Source organism: Thalia democratica, chromosome 5 (genome assembly GCF_965202585.1).
Source record: "Thalia democratica chromosome 5, ktThaDemo2.hap1.1, whole genome shotgun sequence".
Lineage (NCBI taxonomy): Eukaryota > Metazoa > Chordata > Thaliacea > Salpida > Salpidae > Thalia > Thalia democratica.
The window spans coordinates 2884580-2905488 of record NC_139169.1 but is presented as its reverse complement, the minus strand read 5'-3'; the positions used below and the strand labels follow the sequence as shown (position 1 = coordinate 2905488).

At 26.6% G+C, this 20909-nt stretch overlaps 2 protein-coding genes across 2 annotated transcripts in view; one reads left to right on the top strand and one right to left on the bottom strand.

Annotated features, from left to right (window-relative positions):
- LOC145836176 (small ribosomal subunit protein eS24-like) overlaps positions 1-20909 on the top strand; it is a 201982-nt gene that overhangs the window by 34009 nt on the left and 147064 nt on the right. The window lies entirely within an intron of this gene.
- The window catches only part of LOC145835607 (uncharacterized), a 64982-nt gene that overhangs the window by 38195 nt on the left and 5878 nt on the right, over positions 1-20909 (bottom strand). The window contains exons 10-22 of the mRNA XM_082943278.1: positions 17045-17224; positions 15313-15522; positions 14777-14864; positions 14458-14558; positions 13831-14037; positions 13334-13548; positions 12578-12702; positions 12104-12385; positions 11924-11997; positions 10994-11269; positions 10575-10697; positions 10114-10437; positions 9546-9727 (exon numbers count right to left, since the gene is read on the bottom strand). Coding sequence (XP_082799404.1) covers positions 9546-9727; positions 10114-10437; positions 10575-10697; positions 10994-11269; positions 11924-11997; positions 12104-12385; positions 12578-12702; positions 13334-13548; positions 13831-14037; positions 14458-14558; positions 14777-14864; positions 15313-15522; positions 17045-17224 — 2387 coding nt within the window. The remainder of the gene's footprint in view (positions 1-9545; positions 9728-10113; positions 10438-10574; positions 10698-10993; positions 11270-11923; positions 11998-12103; positions 12386-12577; positions 12703-13333; positions 13549-13830; positions 14038-14457; positions 14559-14776; positions 14865-15312; positions 15523-17044; positions 17225-20909) is intronic.

Below are 20909 nucleotides of genomic sequence, written 5' to 3'. Positions count from 1 at the left end.
AGTAAAAGATGGTCACTTTCTAAATCCAGTTTTTTGTCCAAAGCAATGCTAAATAATAAGTAACTTGCAACTACCAGCAATTGATAACAGAATTATATCAAAGTCAGTTGAGGTTGGTTAATAATTTAGATGAAAGATAGAGCAACTTTACCCAGCTTTAATTGGGTTTTAAATTTTAATTTAAGTACAATAAGCAAGATGAGGCATTGGTATTTAGTCTGAATTTAAATAAATTTTGTAACCGAACGTTTGTGGTTTCGTATTCTTATAAAAAAACAATTTCGCTTAATCTCATATTTATACAATGAATTTAGCGTGGATTTGTTTTTTGCATTAAAACTACCATATTTTAATACGATTTACATGATCAGGGGATATCAATAAAGTACGACCCCTGCTCTAGGTTATAAAAATAGTTTAAGAGGCCTCACGATTATTCTAAATATAGTCCTATAGATAAATGGTAAGTTAACTATTTAAATTTTTTGCTGTCATTCAAGTATGTACAAACATTTTGTGTAAATTCAGAACTGTTAATAAACACTTGATTATTTAGTAATTCTATTAATTTTTGATATAAATTCGTTTGAAACTACTAAGCTTATTGTAGAAAACCATAAAATTATAAAATAAAATAAATTAGTAATGCTCATTGTGGTAGGTATCTAATAAAATAAATTAGACTTTGCAAAGCTGATAACACAGAGTGTATTTAATAATAAAATTTCACTTTGTTTTAAATAATCTAAAGTTAAAACAGTCTGTTTTAAATTACTTTATAGGTTTTAGGAGTAAATGATAAAAACTATTTTAAAAATTGTTTCTAAAGCAGATCCGTAATAAAAGAAGATTCAATAAGTGCAGCAATTCTAAAAACTATTTTTTGTAGATTTAATTTTAGGTTTAATTTATTAAGGCCGGCTATTCATTGTCACATAATAAAAGTTCTTCATTGTAAGTTTTATTAACTCAACTACGCCAATTAACAAACATTTAAAAACATTTATAACTAATAGTAGAATTACATTATAGTTAATTAAGACAAACTATTTATTAGACTGTTTACTAATTTTAGTGAAATTTTACCCAGGTTTGAACTGGGATTTCAAACTGTCAAAGTACTCAATGAAAAATCCTGATCGCGAATATTCATCATATAAACATGTCTGTATTGAAATAAACTTTGTAAGTGAACGCTTGTGGGTTTTTTTTTAAGTTGACAAATTAAGACATTTCAATGTAAACTCTTAGTTGTGGAAAAACTTAGTTTCAAAACTTCTGTGTATACAATTATCTACACAGTAGGTACATTGATAAGGTACACATGAGTGTGGTTATCGACAAAAGTATTAAATATAAAGTATTAAATATAAAGTATTAAATATAAAGTATTAAATATAAAGTATTAAATATAAAGTATTAAATATAAAGTATTAAATATAAAGTATTAAATATAAAGTATTAAATATAAAGTATTAAATATAAAGTATTAAATATAAAGTATTAAATACAAAGTTTTGTTAAGTTGTTTTAACCAAGCTAGTCTGGGTATTCAAATTATGTAAGGTCAAATACGACAGTGATTAATATGATCTTTCTGAATACTTCTGAAATTGACTGAATTTAGTAGCCGAATGTTTAAGATTTTTTTATAAACAACTTCGCGTAAATTTATAAGTATAGAATAAACTTCAGCCTAGATTTATACTAGGCTTTGAAATGACAATTTAAATGATTTACAGTAAGAACATTGTAAAATACGAATATTAAAAGGTACAAATCTTTAAAATAAGTTAGATTAAACTTTACTACATTTTTTGTATTTATATAATTTTATATTTAATAATTTAACGATCGATTTAAATCAAATGAACAAAAACATCACCTATAATTAACGCATTTACAACTTAACTACTTTTTGCAATAATAGAGTATTTCTAAAACCTACTAGAATAGATCGTATTTTTGTTAAATAAGTAGTTATCACTATTAGTTGGTTAAAAAAGGGTAAAGTTTGTATCGAAGTTGTGCTCATTTCACATAAAGAACGCGAATTTGCTTCGGTTCAAGGTGCGCACCTTAACAATCTACCCACTGTACTAATAATTGATAACAGAATTAGATCTTAGCCAATGTCAACGTAATTTAACCCGAGTTTTATCCGGGTATTCAAAGTGTCAATTACAGTTAGTAAAACATAATCTCTTATATATAATAAACCTGTCTGAATTTAATAAAATATTGTAACCTAATGCTTTTGGGTTTCTTAATGCTATTAAATACAATATTTTTTTAATTCTAAATTAATTTTATTCAAGTACGATTTTTTTTTGTAAATTCTAAAACATAGAATTGATCTAGGCTTTCAAATTAAAAATTTAATAAAATAATTTTAAGAAGTAATTGATAAGTATTTTCAAACTTCATAAAATAATTTTAATTGACCATATGTGATTTATTTTTATTACTGTATTTGCTTTTTATTTAGTATTGATTGTTTATTGACTTCTTTATTAATAATACTAAATTTTTACCCAGGTTCGAACTAGGTTTCCAAACTGTTAAAGTATAAATCAATTCAAAACGTTCATAGTTTAAAAATTAATCGATTTAAATAAATTTCGTAAATGGACGTTTGTGGATTATTTTTCAAGTTATTAAAGCAACATATTTCCATGTAAATTTTTAATTATACAAAAAGTTAAACATAGAACTCTTCTAGGTTTTAAAATTACTGCGTTTTTAAACCAATTACAGTTATTGATAAGGTACAAATACGTGTGGTTATTGACAAAGAATCATGTACAAGGTGTTGCTATAGCAACGTTACCCGGGTTTAATCCAAGTTTTCAAACTGAGTAAAGTGAATATCTTAACAATTAATGCAATGTCATAAAAGATTTTTTTGGGAAAAGTAGGAAGAAAACTTCATCTAAATATAAAATAATTTTAGCGTAGATTTTTACTCGGCTTTCAAATTGCAACTTAAATAATTTACAGTAGGATTATCATAATGTACGCACTTTAAGAGAAACACCTTTAATGTTAAAAAAGTAGGATATTATTTCACATCTTATATTATTTGTTATTTATTATTTTGTGAGAATGATGAAGTTAAACGAGCTTAAACATGGATAATGCAAAAATAACACAAATGTTTTTAAAATAAACAAGTATGTAAAAAAACAGAGAGTGTTTATATAAGAATAAGTAAATTTCAATTTATTATAAAAAAAATGACCTTATTTTCGGTTAGAAAAGGGTTTTCATAAAGTTTTAGGGTACTCAATTAAGCGTAGTTAATGTTTTGTCTGGGTTGAAGGTGCCTTACCATATAGTTCTTGACAATGTAATTAGATGTACAATCTTAACAGAGGATTTTTACCCATATTTAATCTGGGTTTACAGTTTGGCTGAATGTCGAGTATTTAATGAGCTTAAGTGAATATAAGTCTGTCTGTACTTAAATAAATTTTGTAACTGAATGTTTGTGGGTTTTTCAATCTTACTCAAGTACGACATTTTTATGTAAATTCTAAATTAGACAACGATTTCAACCTATACTTGTTCTAGGCTTTCAAATTTAACAGAATATATGATCTACAGTTTTGATAGAGGATTATTACCCAGCTTTAATCTGGGTTTGCAAATATTCAAAAATTCAATTTCTCAACGAATAGAATCTGTCTGAATTCAAATTAATTTTGTAACTGAATGTTTGTGAGTCTTTATGATATTCAAGTACGAAATTTTCATGTAAATTCTGAAACATACAATGACTTCAACATAGAAATGTTCTAAGATTTCAAATTAAAAGATTTAATAAAAATAGTTTAAAAAAGCAATTGATTAATTTCTTTGAAGTTTATAAAATAATTGTAAGTAAACATCTGTGATTTTTTAACTTTAACTAAGTACTGACGTTGATATAATGTTTTATGTTCGAAAATTTACGGAGCTAATGAAATTAACAGAGCAAAAACATGTCTTGATATAATTAATGCAAATATAACATAATCATATGTTGTAAAATAGTCAAGTATTTCTTAAAGAAATTAAACATACTTTATCTCAATTAAGTAGATTTTAGTTATTATTGGGTGATTTTTGTCTTGAAACTGCGGATAATGTTGCCTTGGTTCAACTTTGTACTAATATCCCTGCTCATGTAAAATGATTTAATTGTGAAGGCTATATAAATTACTGATTCTACCTAGGTTTAAACTAGGTTTGAAACTATACAATAAGGTTGAACTATTAGGTTACCTCACACTTGTCTCAAATTAAACAAAAATTGTAACAGTACATTTGTGGTTTTTAAGTTCGAGTAAGATACTTTCTAGTAAGTTTAAACGTGTACAATAATTTGAAAGATCCTAAACTTTAATGTCAACCAAAAAATTTTAATAACTATAATTTACAGAGTGATTGTGAATAAACGTTTGTTAATTTCTAATGTTATATCACTAAGTTGAGTTTTCATCACCTACTATAAAGTAATTGATACTAGAATTTAATGAGAGTTGATTAGATTTGATTAATTATCAATTTCAGAATTCAGGAATTATTTACCCAGGTTTGAACCGGGTTTTCAAAATACACATAGTTATGAATAGGTGGTTATATTGTTCGTCTGTCCGGATTTAAATAAATTTTGTAACTGAGTGTTTGTGGTTATTTTTAAGTAGAACGATTACAAAGAACAGGTAAGTTCAGAATAATATAATTTTAACATTGAATTGTTCTAGGCTTTCAAACAACAATGTTAGGTTGTAACAGTATAAGGGCATCGACAAAGTACACATTTAAAGAAGTACGCACTAAATCTCATGAACGAGTAGACTCAAAAATCAATTAAAACAAAATATATTATATTTAGTTAAACGAATGAAAATAACTAATCAAAAACTACAATATGATAAATGCAAATATAAAACAACTATTTTTTTAACAACTACTTAAAAAAAACTAGAACAGATCGAATTTTTTATATGAAATAAGTAAATGTAAATTTATTACAAAACAAACAATCTGATAGTTGGAGTAAAAATTTTTCTAAAGCTACAGGGTACCCGATTATACCCTGTAGCCTGATCATGTTTTGCCTGGATTCAGAGTGCCTTACTATTGTACAAGTACCTTATAATATAAATAAATCTACAATTTTGATAGAGGATCCTTACCCAGATTTTATCTGGGTTTACAAAATGTCATCGACCAGTCAATGGGTAATAGATGTAAAAACCTGTCTGTATCTAAATTAATTATGTAACTGAATGTTTGTGGGTTTTTAATGTTATTCAAGTACGAAATTTGCATGTGAATTCTCAATTATACTATATTTTCAAAATAGATTGTTCTAAGATTGCAAGTTTAAAGACTTAATAAAATAATTTAAATAAGTAAAAGACAAATGTCTTGAAACTTTATAAAGTAATTGTAAGAACCATCTGTGAATTTTTCAATTTCAATCAGGTACTGCTATTATTATTAAGTTTTAATATTAACTGATCAAAAGAAACTAATTAAACTAACGAAAACATGATACGATTAATGCAAATATAGACAATTACATTTTGAAATAATCATAAGTCTGAAAAAAAAAACAGAATAAGTATTAAATTAAGGAGACACTAGCTATTATGTGGTGAGAAAAGTATAAAGTTTGTACAAAAACTGTAGTGTACGTATTTTTTCCAAACATCAAAAAACGTACCTTGTCAATATTCCTACTTTATTACTTATCTAACAGTAAAACTAAGGCTGTTCGTTTACAAAAAAAATTACCCAGGTTTGAACTAGGTTTTTAAATAAGGATCTATTCAATTAGAAAACAAGGAGTCTTACATAGTTTTGAAAAACCTGTCAGAATTTATACAAATATTGTAACATGACATTTGTGGTTTAAAAGTTCAACTGAGACATTTTCAAGCAAGTTTAGAATTTCACATTGATTTTAACATTAATTTTTATTGGATTTTAAACTTCATCTGAATGAAAAAATAATAATATTTCTATAAATTTGTCTGCAGTTTATAGAGGTAAATTCAAAAAATATATTTTCAAGTTGTAGAATAATTATACTTAATGCAATTTTACAAATTATAATTAAGTATTTCTTAAACAAACTAAACTAGATCGTATTGAAGTTAAGTAGATATTAGCTATTGGTGTTGAATGGATAAAATCTGTCCCGAAACTGTAAAAAATAAATTTTTGCCTTGGTTCGAGATTCGTACCTTATCGATTATCAATGTAAAATGGAAGTAATACTTGATATGAGGTGGTAGGGTTGTCTTGGATGCTGTTGTTGTTGGTCGTATGGCGTGTATCATACTTATTACGAGGACATTTCAATTTTACCCTGCTTTAAATTGGGTTTCAAATAATGACACATACAATTTTTAAAAGCATTTCCAAAAATCTGTCTAAAACTAATCAAATATTTGTGGTTTAAAAGTTAAAGTAAGATATTTTTATACAAGTTTATAATTTCACATTGATTTTACTTTAGATTTTTATTGGATTTTAGACTGAACCTTAATGAAAAAATTATAATACTTTGATAAATTGTCTAAAGTTTATAGAGTAATCGTAATAACATTTGTTATTTTTTATTGTAATAATAAGTTTTTTCATTCAGACTAACTAGCTAGTGAAACGGAACTTCTAAGGTACTTCAGTTCAAGTAAAATATTTTCAAAAAAGTTAAGAGTTGTACAATAATTTCTAACTTAGATTTTTCATCGGATATTAAATGTTAACCATAAAATATATTATGATAAATCTGAGCAAAACATTTGGTCGTTTTAGAATTTGTTAATTTATAATGTTATATACCTAAGTTGAGTTTTTACAAACTACTAGAAAGTAATTGCTACTAGAAATAAATGACAGTTGATTAAAATAGATTAATTATCACTTCACAAAATTCAGGAAAAATTTACCCAGGTTTAAACTGGGTTTTCAAAATACACAGGATTGAAATTCAGTTAGCATAATTATTTGTCTGTCCGTATTTAAACATTTTTCGTAACTGAATGTTTGTGGTTATTTTCAAGTAGAACATTTTCAGGTGATTTCAGATTCATACAATGATTTTAACATTGAATTATTGAAAATATTGTAAGCTATTACAGTAAGGACATCGATAAAGTACGCATTTAAAGAGGTACGCACTAAATCTCATAAATGAGTGGACGCAAAAATTAATTAAAACAAAATACATGATATTTAGTTAAACGAATGAAAATAAGCAATCAAAAGCATGACTACAATATGATAAATGCAAATATAAAACATTCATTTTTTTAAACAACTACTTAAAAAAAATTGGTTAGATCGATTTTTTATATGAAGTAAGTAAATGTAAATTTATTACAAAACAAACAATCTTATGATTAAAGTAAAAATTTTCCTAAAGCTGTAGGGTACGCGATTGTACGTGGATCATGTTTTGCCAGGATTCAGAGTGCCTTACTAATGTACAAGTACCTCATAATATAAATAGATCTACAGTTTTAAAAGGGGTTTTTACCCAGGTTTAATCTGGATTTGAAAATTTTCATACAACAACATGTTAATGGGTAATTGATGTAAAAGCCTGTCTGTATTTAAATAAATTTTGTAACTGAATGTTTGTGGGTTTTTAATGTTATCCAAGTACGACATTTTCATGTAAATTCTCAATTATACTATATTTTTAAAATAGATTGTTCTAAGTTTTCAAGTTTAAAGATTTAGTGGAGTAATTTTATCAGGTATTGACGTTAATATTTTAAGTTTGAAAATTAACTGATCGAATGAAACTAATAAACTGACGAAAACATGATACGATTAGTGCAAATATAGCACAACTATATTTTAGAATAATCATAAGTTTGAAAAAAAAACAGAATAAGTATTAAATTAAGGATACATTAGCTATTATGAGGTGAGAAAAGTATAAAGTTTGTACGAAAACTATAGTGTACGTATTTTTTCCAAACTTCAAAATACGTACCTTATCATTACCCTACTGTGTTAATTATCTAACAGTAATAATGAGATTGTTCGTATACATAAATTTTACCCAGGTTTAAACTGAGTTTTAAAATAAGGATCTATTCAGTTAGAAAACACGGAGTCGAACATACTTATGAAAAAACCTGTCAGAATTTATACAAATATTGTAACATAACATTTGTGGTTTTCAAGTTCAACTGAGATATTTTGAAGCAAGTTTAGAACTTCACATTGATTTTGAAATATATTTTTATTGAATTTTAAACTTCATCTTAATGAAAAAATATTATTATTTCTATAAATTTGTCTCCAGTTTATAGAGGTAGATTCAAAAAATATATTTTCAAGTTGTACAATAATTATACTTAATGCAATTCTTACAAATTACAATTAAGTATTTCTTAAACAAACTAAACTAGATCGTGTTGAATTTAAGTAGATATTAGCTATTACTTGGTGTGGAATGGATAAAATCTGTCCGAAACTGTAAAAAATAAATTTTTGCCTTGGTTCGAGATTCGTACCTTATCGATTATCAATGTAAAATGGTAGTAATACTTGATATGAGGTGATAGGGTTGTCTTGGATGCTGTTGTTGTCGGTCGTGTGTTTTTATTTTAAGTTTGAAAATTAACTGATGAAACTAATTAAACTGATGAAAACATGATACGATTAATGCAAATATAGCACAACTATATTCTAAAATAATCATGAAAAAAACAGAATAAGTATTAAATTACGAAGGCATTGGCTATTATTTGGTGAGAAAAATATAAAGATTGAACAAAAACTGTAGGGTAGGGCATTTTTTCCTCTCAGTTCAATATACATACCTTATCAATATCCCTACTTTATTACTTACCTAACAGTAAAAAAAAGATACAAGGCTGTTCATATACATAAATTTAATCCAGGCTTGAACTGGGTATTTAAATTAAGGGTTGTCTGGTATAATATACATGTATAAGATTTATCTGTCTGAATTTATACAAATAATGTAACAGAACATTTGTGGTTTTTAAGCTCAACTAAGTTTAAAGTTTTACAGTGATTTCAAACACAAACTTTCATTGGATTTTTAACTTCATATTAATAAAAAATGATAATTTTTTATAAATTTGTCTGCAGCTTATAGAGTAATTGTAATAACGTTTGTTAATTTTTTATTTTTATCACAAGTTCTTTTCGTACATACTAATTAGCTAGTGTAACTGTTTCAGTATAAAATTCAAACTAATTTAACTTAAATATAATTGTGAATTTAAATTGTTCTAGCAAAAATAATTGTGTCTTGTATAAAAATACAAATATACATGTATATATATATATATATTGAATATTGACGCGTATTAGACGCAAAAACAGCTGTCCCAAGCAAAAGTTTATTTTGTGTATTTTAATTATATATATATATATATTTATATATATAAAATATACGATGAAATTGAAATATATATATTTATATTCAACTATATCCTTTTTGGGTAGTTTCAAAACTTATACAAAAAAAGAACTATAATTAAATAAACATCAAATCTAACTTGTAAAATATTAGCGAGTGTAACTGTATCCTGTTGAGCCAATGCGACTTTTTGGGTGGTTTCTGCGTTACCTAATTGTACAATCGCTTCGTCTATGGAGTCAAACCTTCCCAGTTCTATCATCATCCTTCGTTCTAATGTGTTTGGAGAATACCTCGCTGGCTGAGTTGATAGTTCTGCTTCTGGTTTAATAAAATAGTTTTTATTTATTTTGATATAAATTTTATTTGTTATTTCTGGCTGGGTTGATAATTTTTCTTCTATATAAGTGTTACAAGTTTGTATGTTGTCATGTATAATATAATATTTTACTATACTTTTTATCAATATTTTCTTACAAGTTTGGAGAATATTTTAGTGGTTGGGTTGATAGTACAGCTTTTGTTTAAAAAACTTGAATAAAATTCAAGTGTGATAGTTGTGATTTTTATTAGACAGAGGCACATACCTACATCAATCACTACATCAAACAAACTTTTAAACGTCTTTTACATATTCTACAAACGACTTTAAACAACTACCATTTGGTATGAAAGGAATCACAATCTAGTATAAAATTGCAACAAACCGTCAAAAATAATCGGAGGAATGTGGAAACTCTCATCTTTCTCTGATTCTTCATCTTCGATTTTATCCAATTCCTTCTTCAGTTCTTCCTTGTTTAAATTTCTCGCCCAACTCATCAACTCCTGGGTGTCTCCACCAGAGCGCGCAAGCGAGCTCGTTTTATTTGTAACAGTAGGAGCGTTTGAAACTTTAGTGGAATTTTTACCGCTGGGTGGAGTGTTGGAGCTGGATGATGATTTATTAAGAAGCTTCAGAGCAGATTTGCTTCTCAGTGATGAGATTGACGTGTTCAAAGTTGAGCTTCCGACGGAGGATATTGTGAGGCCTGTAATGTTTAGTAAGTTATAAATCTAAGTTAAAATATAAAATATTAGCAATACAGTTATAGAATGTACAAACTAATTTTTTAATAGTTTTTACTAACTACATATTTTATACTTTAAAACGGAAAAATTTAATTACCTGACATTTGCGACAAATTGGATTTTGTTCGTTTGGACTTGGCGCGCTTTTTCTTGTTAAGCAGTTGCTTGGCAACTTGGTGTTGACTAGGGGACTTTTGGGGTTTTGAAGCGTCTTTAGAACCTGATAAATAAATATTAAACAAACTAGCAATAAGTTTTAAACAATAAACCCATTAAATATTCTGTGAAGCTTGCTTTTACAAGCAATAAAAAAAATTATTTCTAATCAGTGTAAAAATAGTGCTACTTGTTTAAGTTATAAAAGTTATATAAAGTTATATAAACTTAAGTGTAAAGAATAAAAGTATATACATAAGACTAAAAGCAATAATTTTTAAGTTTATTGAATAGTAAAAAAGATATTTTATAGCTAAATTTTATAAGTCATCTTGTTATAATTCTAAATTTAAAACAAACTTTTTCTCTTTGAACTTTTCCTTCCCGCACTCTTAACATTTCCCGCCAAAATGCTCTCCGAGGATTTTCCCGCCAAATCGACTTTTCTGGCGTTTTTCAGGTACTTGCGGGCGAACAGGTTGGCCATGCTGTACTTGTCGCCCGTGTCGCGCGGTGCGGCCCACTTTTCCGGCTTGCGATTGGTCGTCTTCTCGAACGAGACGTTCTGATTGGTCACCGAGATTTCGGTGGAGTTGAGCGGCATGTTGGCGGGAGGCGGGAACAATTCCGAATAATCTGAAAAATTTTAATTTAAAATAATACTGAATAATTAATGAAACTTTTCAAATAGTTGAATGCCTTATTGTTAATTTTGAGAAAAGTCAGTTCATATGAACTTTATTTTTTTTATATAGAAAAGTTATTAGTACAGACAAACTTGAAAGAACTATACATACCTCAGGGTTGCCACTCTTTGAGTCAAAAAACTTTCCAGAATAACCTTAAACTTCCCTGTTTTTTTTTTAATCCTTAAAATGTTATTATCTATTAAAAAAGTACAATGATAATTCTAAGAATATTGAAGAAAAGCCACAAGGCTAGAAAATTTCTAAACAAGCACTTAAAAATAAAAAAAAGTATTTTTTTGAACAAAACATTGAAACTGGATTAACTAAATTTCATTCTAGATCTAGAAAAAAATTTCCCTGAGATTTAAAAAAAAAACTTATAATTTTCCTGAAAATTTTAGAAAAAATTAAAACTTGCCCTTATTTTCCTGAGTTAACAAAAATTATCAAAATTCCCTGAGTTTCCCTGAGATTTTCTATAACTTGAAAATTCCTTGAGTTTCCCTGAACTCCCTGAGTTCACTGAGTGTGTGGCAACCCTGATACCTGTAGTACAAATAGGCTGGTTTTTTTTTAACTTATTAGCTTTGTTTAAATTTACCTGTGGTGTAAATTGGTTTGTTTTCTTTTTTTATTTCTTCATTCGATTTCATCCAGGCTTCTACCGGGTCTCCACTATATAAAATAAATTATCATTATTATAAATTATTTTAAAAAATGATATATAAGATTGGTACAAAATTCAGTCTTGCTTATAAATAATATAAAAGAATTTACAAACATTTTAATTTTATCAGCTTCATTTTTAGCTTCCCTGCTCAAATCTTGCAAGTAGTTTTCGACAAGGTGATTCCCCAAATCTCCGACCCCCGGCAGCGGCGACTTGTAACCAGGCAACGAGATTTCAGCAACCGACATCTCCCCATCAACCGATTGGTGGTTGCTAGGTAACAAAGTGGTGTCGTTGCCAAGCAACTCGTCAAGTTTCTTGTTGGTGGACGCTACTACGTCATTGATGTTTTTGTTTTGGGGATTTTTCGGAACCCTTTTGTCAGATTTTGCACTGAAATAATAAAATGTTATCATATAAATGTTTTTTTATTTTAATTTATGTTTTGTTTAATGTTTAATATTATTAAATTACTTCGACATAAAAACCTTATTAACCTTTGTTATATTTCTACATACCATATTAATCAAAAAATACATACACTAGTTTTCTACTATATATGTATTCAGATCTAATTCTAATTACCTTCTAGTAGAAGCTTTAAGCCAATCAAATTGCTTGTTTTCATCGGTTTTATTCAAAATACTTTCTCCTTTCTTGTTGAAGAAAACTTCTCCCAGCAGCCTCTTAGATTCCATTTCTATTCTTTTCTGTTGAATTTAAAATAAACATTTATACTCCTGAAATTTATTTATTTGTTGAGTTTTACATAAGTAAAACTGACAAACGTATTTGTTTGTTTTGAGTTTAGATAACAATTTTTCCATTGATCCTTAAAACTCTTTTATCATTCAAACTTTAATTTAAAAACCTATAATTTTTTTGGGGAATTATAGGTAGAATATAAGTCTTATAATATAAGTCTTATAAATTTTATCGTAAATACTTGGCCCCTTAACTAGTTATTTACAATAACTAATCTAAAACGTTGTCAAAACTACATGCATAAGTATAAAATACTATAAGTATAAAAGTCATCGCTATAAACTGGCCATTTTGTACAAAGAAAGTGCAATGCTAGACATTGGGGTCATAGGTCAAATTTTACAAGTAAAAGACTAAAAATTACTTTTGTTGCAAAAAGTAATACCATTTTTTTCAATTAACAAAAGTTTCCTAAACAAAACTAATTCTACTTAGAGTGTTTTGAAAATTAAAAGCTTAATCACATAAACAATTGAGCTAGAAACAACGGTAAAATATACAAAGCTTATTTATGTTTAAATCTTGTTACTCAAAAATTAATCTATTTCTTAAAAACTTTAAATTTATCTAACAAACCTGCAAAGACTCGGACTTCATTTTGATCGCTGCAATTTTGTCAACGCCCGACAACAAACTCTTGTCCATTTGACCCAGTTGACCAATGTTTCCACCAATGTGTCCATTTGGGCCGATGTTGGCTTCAACTTTTCGTTGTTTGGGGTTCGGACTGAGATTTGGAGTCGAAGCGGCCCATTTTTGGGGAGCTTTACCTCCGTTGTTATTTTCGACCCCTAGGTAAGTAATCAAGTTAGCATAACTGTTTTTAACATATTTCAATGCAAAGTATTGATCAGATTGTCTCATATTTCAAGTTTTATAAATATTATAGATTATTAAATTAATCTTTTTAATTAAAAAGCTTATGAAAATCAGTATACCTTAAGAACTAAATTTAAAAAATGAATACAAAATAACTTAAGTAAATAAAAAACCTTTTACGGCTTAAGTTTTTTTGTTCAAGTATTTTTTATTTTATTTGGCTACAAAGGTTTTCATTAATTTCTCAAACTCACCTTTAAATATGTGCGAAACTTCGCTCGATTTAACGCTTTCCTCTTCTACTCTGCTCAAATTATTTCCGCCAGGTGGTGCCACAGAGTAACTATTATTTCCTGTAGGATCTATGGAGTTTGTAGGTACTATTGTGGTATCTGTTTGGGGCTTGTTTTCGTTCAAATATTTCTCAAGTTTGCTCATAAAATTTGAAACAGTTCCACTTTCTAAAAGAATAATAAATTTTAATAAAAGCTAACATTTATACATTTGAGTTATCAAATAAAATAACAGTTCCACCTTCTAAAAGAGTAATAAAACTGTAAATAAAGTCTTATAAAACTTTAAGAATTAAACTTGATTTTAGACCCTTTCTGTCTTTCTGTAGTCATAAAGGTGTCACAAAGTAGTTCGAAACATTTTAAGAGCTGTTTTTATTTATAAACATTGATAACTTATGTTGGTATTATATATGTGTAAGAGTTAAGGGTTTTAAATTGATTTATTTAATTCTGTATAAAATAATTAAATGAGTCTTGTTTTTTAGTTTCGTATTTAGCATCAGCTCCACTTGAAGTTTTTGTATTTAATTACCAAAAAAAATAAGTTTTTAACTCATAAAATTTAATTTTAAAAATTTCAATCACCTTCTATTTCTTCTGCAGGTTTAACATCGGCTCCGTTAAAAGTTGATTTTTCTCTCAGATCGTCAAGTTTTTCCAAAAACGCTGCCACGCTATCTTTGTACCTTAAAATATATTTGAATTTTTTGTTATACAATCTAAGTTAAAAGTATACAGCTTCAGAACAAATTTTAAATAAATTCTAATAACTACATTTTCTAATATACAAATATCAATAATATGACAAATTATTGACTCTAATAAACTTTTTAGTTAAAGACAAGTTACTACAACCTGCTATATATTATTTAAAGAAGTAAATTTGTTATTTTAAGTTACTTACCCAATTTCAGCCTCAGTAGTGGGTAGTTGTTGTGGTTTTTTGTTTCCTGAAATTTCTAAAGCTTTCGCCATCGCTTTCATTTTTCGTTCTGTGAATATTTTAAAAGTTTTACTGGATATTAACAGTTAAATTTGATAACAAGACACTCTAACATTAGTAACAAGATATCACTTGACAAATAATTTTATATATATCATAAAAAGTACACCTCAAAACGATATGAAACAATATAAAATACACTTTTACTAGCTTCTCAAACATAAAATTAATAATAAGAAACAACTAAAAACAACAGAAAACTTTGTGTTTATACATAACACAAATGCACAGGTCACAATAACTAGCTAACAGTGCATCCCAACTTTTTTGAATATATATAAAATATTGTTCGTATACCTTTAGCATCTTCCTTTGTTCTTTTTCTATTTTGGCTCAACAACAAATACATAATAAAACACTTCAACAACACAACATTAAAAATCACAACAAAAAACGTACAACAGTGTATAATACTCTACAATGGTTAAACAAATTACCTTTAGCAGCGATTTGCTTCTTTCTCTGCTCCTTCTGCCGCTGATCCAGTTTCTCCAACATCATCTTCCTCTTCTCCTGTTCCTCTTTCGATTTCCTCTTCTCCATCAGCACCTTCATCCTCCTGTTCTGTTTCTGCTCCTCCATGAATTTCTTCACCTTCGTCGGATCGTACTTCTTCGGAGGCGGATCGTTGTATTGGGGTGCGGCTTCTGAAAAGAGAAATGTTTAATTTTATCATTTTAAAATACTTGAAGATGTGGCCTCTAGGAAAATATATCAAAATTATTAATAAAGTAATTAACTTTTTTTGCTAATTTTAACAAAAATCTTCACAGTGGAGTAGGTTCTGTTAAGAAAAACAATATTTAACTTTAAAGTAAAAACTATTTAAATTTTGGTAAAGAGTATTTATTGAATTTAATGTTTTTTTATAATGGTTTTTTGGTCGGATCATATTTCTTTGGGGGTAGGTCGCTATATTGTGGTATGGGTTCTGTTGATAATTTGTTTGTAGGGTGCTTAATTTAAGGTCTTAAAAGCAGGTTCTGTAAAGGTTGTTTAAGTTTGGATCCGTCCCCCGCGGAGATAAAACCACCTGCCCGGCGATGTTTACAAAATTTGAGGGGAACCCGCGAAAAGTAAAATTTCGCCCCCGCAAACATGCAAACTCTAAATCAAATTCTAATAATTCCACTAGATATTCTAGGATTTAAAATAATAGTAGAAAAAAAAGGGGGTCTTTTTACTGGATATTTCAAACTTATACCACATGAAAAAGGTAATATAGAGTTAGTATTTTATCGAAATAAATTGAAAATATAAGTAATTTTCGTTAAATGAAAGTTAAATGAAATTGAAATGCTTCGGCCCGACAAGGGCTAAAAACGTTGCCAAACCTTGGCAAGACCTATCATGGGCAAAAACTAATCCCCTGATATTATTTAATTTCAATTCTTAAACGTTGCTCTTTACTATCCAGTGCAATTATAAGTTTTTCTCAAAGCATGAATCTGTTCACATCAGAAGTTAACAGGTTTGCCAAATGTTTTTGGCAAACTTTCTCCAGGTTTTCAAAACTTCCTCCAGGTTTTTAAAAGTACTTATTTTTTGGGTCTATTTTTAGTTTAATTTAAAGTTAAGTTTAAGGTAAAAAACTGTGTTAAATAGTAAAAAAACATTGAAAAGATACTGTAAAGCTACTTAATTTTGATAATAACAAAATATTGTTATCTATATCATACATTTTTTGGGTCAAATATAAATTTTACTACTTAACTTGTTAAATGGTAAAAAATTCAGGTTTTTTCAGGTTTTTTTAGTAATTTTTGTTTAAAATTCCAGGTGTTCCCAGATTTTTTCAAAATCTCTCAAACTCCAAGTTTTTCCAGATTTTGAGGTTTTTTGTGCAACCCAGAATTAAGAAACACTGGTATAAATAACCAATAAACCCAAGTTTAAATTAAAAATTTAAAGAACAGAGTACTAATTTTTAAACATAAAAACATTCAACTATAAGCTTAAACCATAACTTTTTACCAGGAAATTCTAACATATATATCTCCATCCATATCCTACCATTTTTAACTTTAATTTTAATATAGTCTTTTTTAATAACTTAAGCTTAACTAAAAACAATGATATTTAAAAATTTTACATATTTTTAAATAAATTTTAAAAAAATATCCATGTTCAAACAGAAAACTAAACAAATATTTTAAATACGAAACTAACTCTGCTTTGGATCGAAAACCTTCTTGGTTCTAATTTTGACGGGCGACTTGCGTTGCTTGGCAACACCCGAAGGCTTTATGAAGTCACAATCATCAGATGATGACGAGCTTGATGACGTCATGTTGAGTTTCTCAACCACTTCGTTCATCAATTTCATTCTTTTTATGTTTTTTTCACTTTCTGCAATTAAAAGAAATTAGAATTTTCTTGACTGATAAAAATAAATAAATAAAATTTAATATAAGATTAAAAACATCATACCATTTAATATCAAATATAAAACCATCTTATTCTAATTCATTAAAACAACTACTTTAAAAAAAATTTTGAGTAAAATTATTTTGTTAAGAATTCATTCAAAAACTGAGTGCATCAAAACAAATCAAATTGTTTGTTATTTTTAATGAATTTCACTTAGCTATCACAATATAAAATAAACTTTGTCTGCAATTTACATATAAACAATGAGATACAAAAACTTAGTATCGCTTTTAAAATAAGTTATTATTTTAAAAGTTCAACTTTACAGCAACAAATACTATTTTTAGTTTTTTTCAAATACTTGTAAATAAACTTGATATCATTTTAGTTTTCAGACTAAAAAGACGACTTAACTCAATAATAGTTTACAAAAAAATGTTTTAAAACTATTGAACACAAAATATAATTATATCTACTGACAAAACAAAAATACATTTCATTATCTGTTTAAAAACTTAAACACTATCAGCAAAGTTAAAAAATACAAACGCTTTCTAGCAAAACAAAAACTAAATGACCAGAGTTTTTAAGGGTTTTGGTTTTAAATATAATAATTGCACATTAAATTACAACAAAAGATATTAAAACAAATAGTATGTAAAAAATGAAGGAGCAAAAAGCAACAATGAACTTTAAAAGCTTTTATTTTCCGTAGAATAAAAGCTAAGTAAATATGAACATTAAGCAAATTTTATTGATTACTTGCTGTAAGGGTCTTAATATTTAAATTAAGACACGTTTTCTGGTAACTTTTCAAACTCATCAATCAAATTATTTAGAATTGGTAAACACAAACCAAGCCGCTACTTTATTTTTACATCATTATAAGTTAAGTTGATAAAAACATTTATTTTAATTGAATTGTTTGCTTACAGTACAAACTTTTTTACTTCAAAAAAACTATAAAACATCAGTAAAAAAAGATAAAAATAGCATAATTAAGTTTTTACACTCTTTTTTTTTGGATTTTTCAAAACAGTACAGTTTTTAAGTATATTTATAAATTTTGTTTAATTAAATCGTTTCATACAGTAGTTTGACAAGAAAAATAGATAATAAAGGACAGCTATATAATAAAATTTATGGCTATAGTAATGTAACATATTTCAAAGTAAAACTGCATAATATGAATTATTTTTTTAGATTTTTAAGTTTTACTTTTTATGTTTACAATAATACGCAATAGTGTAATATATTAAGGCCATAGGGGGGGTCCGACTTTTTTTTTACAAAAAATAACTTTGGATTTTATATGAAAGCTTGAAATACAAACTACAAGCCAGTTTTTATAGAACTCAAAAATATAATTTAACTTTTGAGATATTTTATTTTTTGTAAAAAGTTTCCGATACAAACGTATGGACCGCAAATTTTTCGGGGTCAATTTTCTCGGAAATTTAAAAATTCACTAAAAACCTATCTCCTCCTTCATTTTTTGACCTAGAGACTTCAAATTTTCAGGAAATGTTCCTTCTAATATTTTGAAGAATCTGAATGTTGGAATTTTTGAAATTTTGAAAAATAAAAATTTTATCCACAAAAAACTAAAAAAAAGGGTAGTTTTTTGATAATATATTTTTTTTTACTCAAAATTAAAAAAAATCCTACAATAGATCTCTTTAAAGTTTAATGATACACATTCTGTAAAAATTTGAGAAAGATTACTCAAAAAATGAAGGAGGAGATAGATTTTTAGTGAAATAGTCTTTTTTCGCATTTTTAGTTTTCGCCTTCCATAAGGAACCTATTGAATGCCCTTTCTTTGATCGCTTATATCTCAAAAGTTACTTTGAGTTTTTTTAAGCGGTTAAAAGTGTCTGATAGCTCAGATTAAATTCTACAAAATAAGATCAAGTTGTAAAAAACAAAGTGGACCCCCCCCCTATGGCCTTAATAAACTAACTTAACTAAAAAAAGTTATTTTAAAGAACTTTTCATTACTTGTTATCATCAGTTTTTAATATACTTAGAGGAACATTTATTATTTATATCTAAACAATTGAAGATTAACACAGTTAAGTACGACTAAGTACTTCAAACTATCTTTAACTGATATAAATATATAATTTAGTATGAATTTACTAAACGTTTAACTACTTTAATAATATAACAAGAAAAAAGGAATATTGTACTTTTTCTAAAGTGTTTTAACTACCATAATTGTATTTTTTTTTTGTAAATTTATTAAACCACTATCTCCATATCAAAACTATTATAAACATTGCATTAAATACATTTTTAAACTTTTCAAATCAAGTTCAATATGAATGTTCTATATCAATTACACGTCAAATACTTAAACTAGACTTTTTTTTGCTTTTTAGCTGTCATATTATTTTATTATTATTATTTTATTATTTTATATTACAAAGCAAGTAATTTTAAAATTACTATAAATTAAAATACAACTACTATTATTACAAACGCATTGAATTAAAAAAAAATAATCGTATCAAATTTATTACAATTTTACATATCAACTTCAATGACTTCAATCAAACACTTGTCAAATTACAAAAACGTTTTTTCATTGTTCCAAGACAAATAATACCCTCTTGACATAATAAGAGTTTTTTGAACTCAGATCGAATAACTGTTATGTGTCAAATAATCATCAAATATCCCGAAATAGCAGTTTTATTTAATAATCGGAGTTCTCGAAAACCCATTTTTTAATTATTTAAAATGGTGCTTCAATTCACTTTGAACATTTTCGATAATCCTAATTGACACATAATTTGAAAAACTTGAATAATTTTCATACAAGTTTTGAAGTCAAATAAAAGTATGAAACTAATCAATGGATTTTTTTTTGATTTTATTTTTTTTAATAGCACTTAACTACACTTCAAACTTTATTTAATCTAATTTACAAACACGTAACTATTTGAAACTAAAACCATTAAAAACAAACTTTTAATCCATTTTAAACTATTGGTCAAACATTCCAACAACATTTTCATAATATTTTTTCATAATATTTAAAAGTACTTAAAACTTTTTTAACAACTATGAACTCAATTTAAAACAAATAATAAATTAATAATAGTTAAACTACGTGTTAGTGAAAACATTTGTTGTAAACTAGCAACTTGGTACGTTTTAAACGATCGCTTTAAAAGTTTTAACTTTTTTTATTTGATACTAATTTTTCATTGATTTTACGTTTCTTAAATGCTCAACCCTAACTTTATTATTTATATTATTTATTATCAACCAAAAGAGAATCTAAACAACCAAGAAACATGTTTTGTCAATCAGTCTATATAAAAAAAAAAACATTACTCAACTTAGTTACACAAATGTGCAGTAAGCAAAGAAAAACAAAAAAACAAAAAAAAAGACAAACTTGTTTATTTTTGAATTAAGTAACATAATTAAGCTTACATACCAGAAATTCTTAATTTTGTCCAATTTTTTTAAACTTTATACATGTTAACACATATATTTTAATCATAATTTACATTCTTTATAGCGAATAAAGGTAAAAACTAAAATAAAAATATTCATATTAACTTTTTGTCTCATACATATTTTTCCTTACTATTTAGTATTAAACGAAAATTACAGTAAAAAAAATCTTTAATTATTTTAGAGTTTGAAC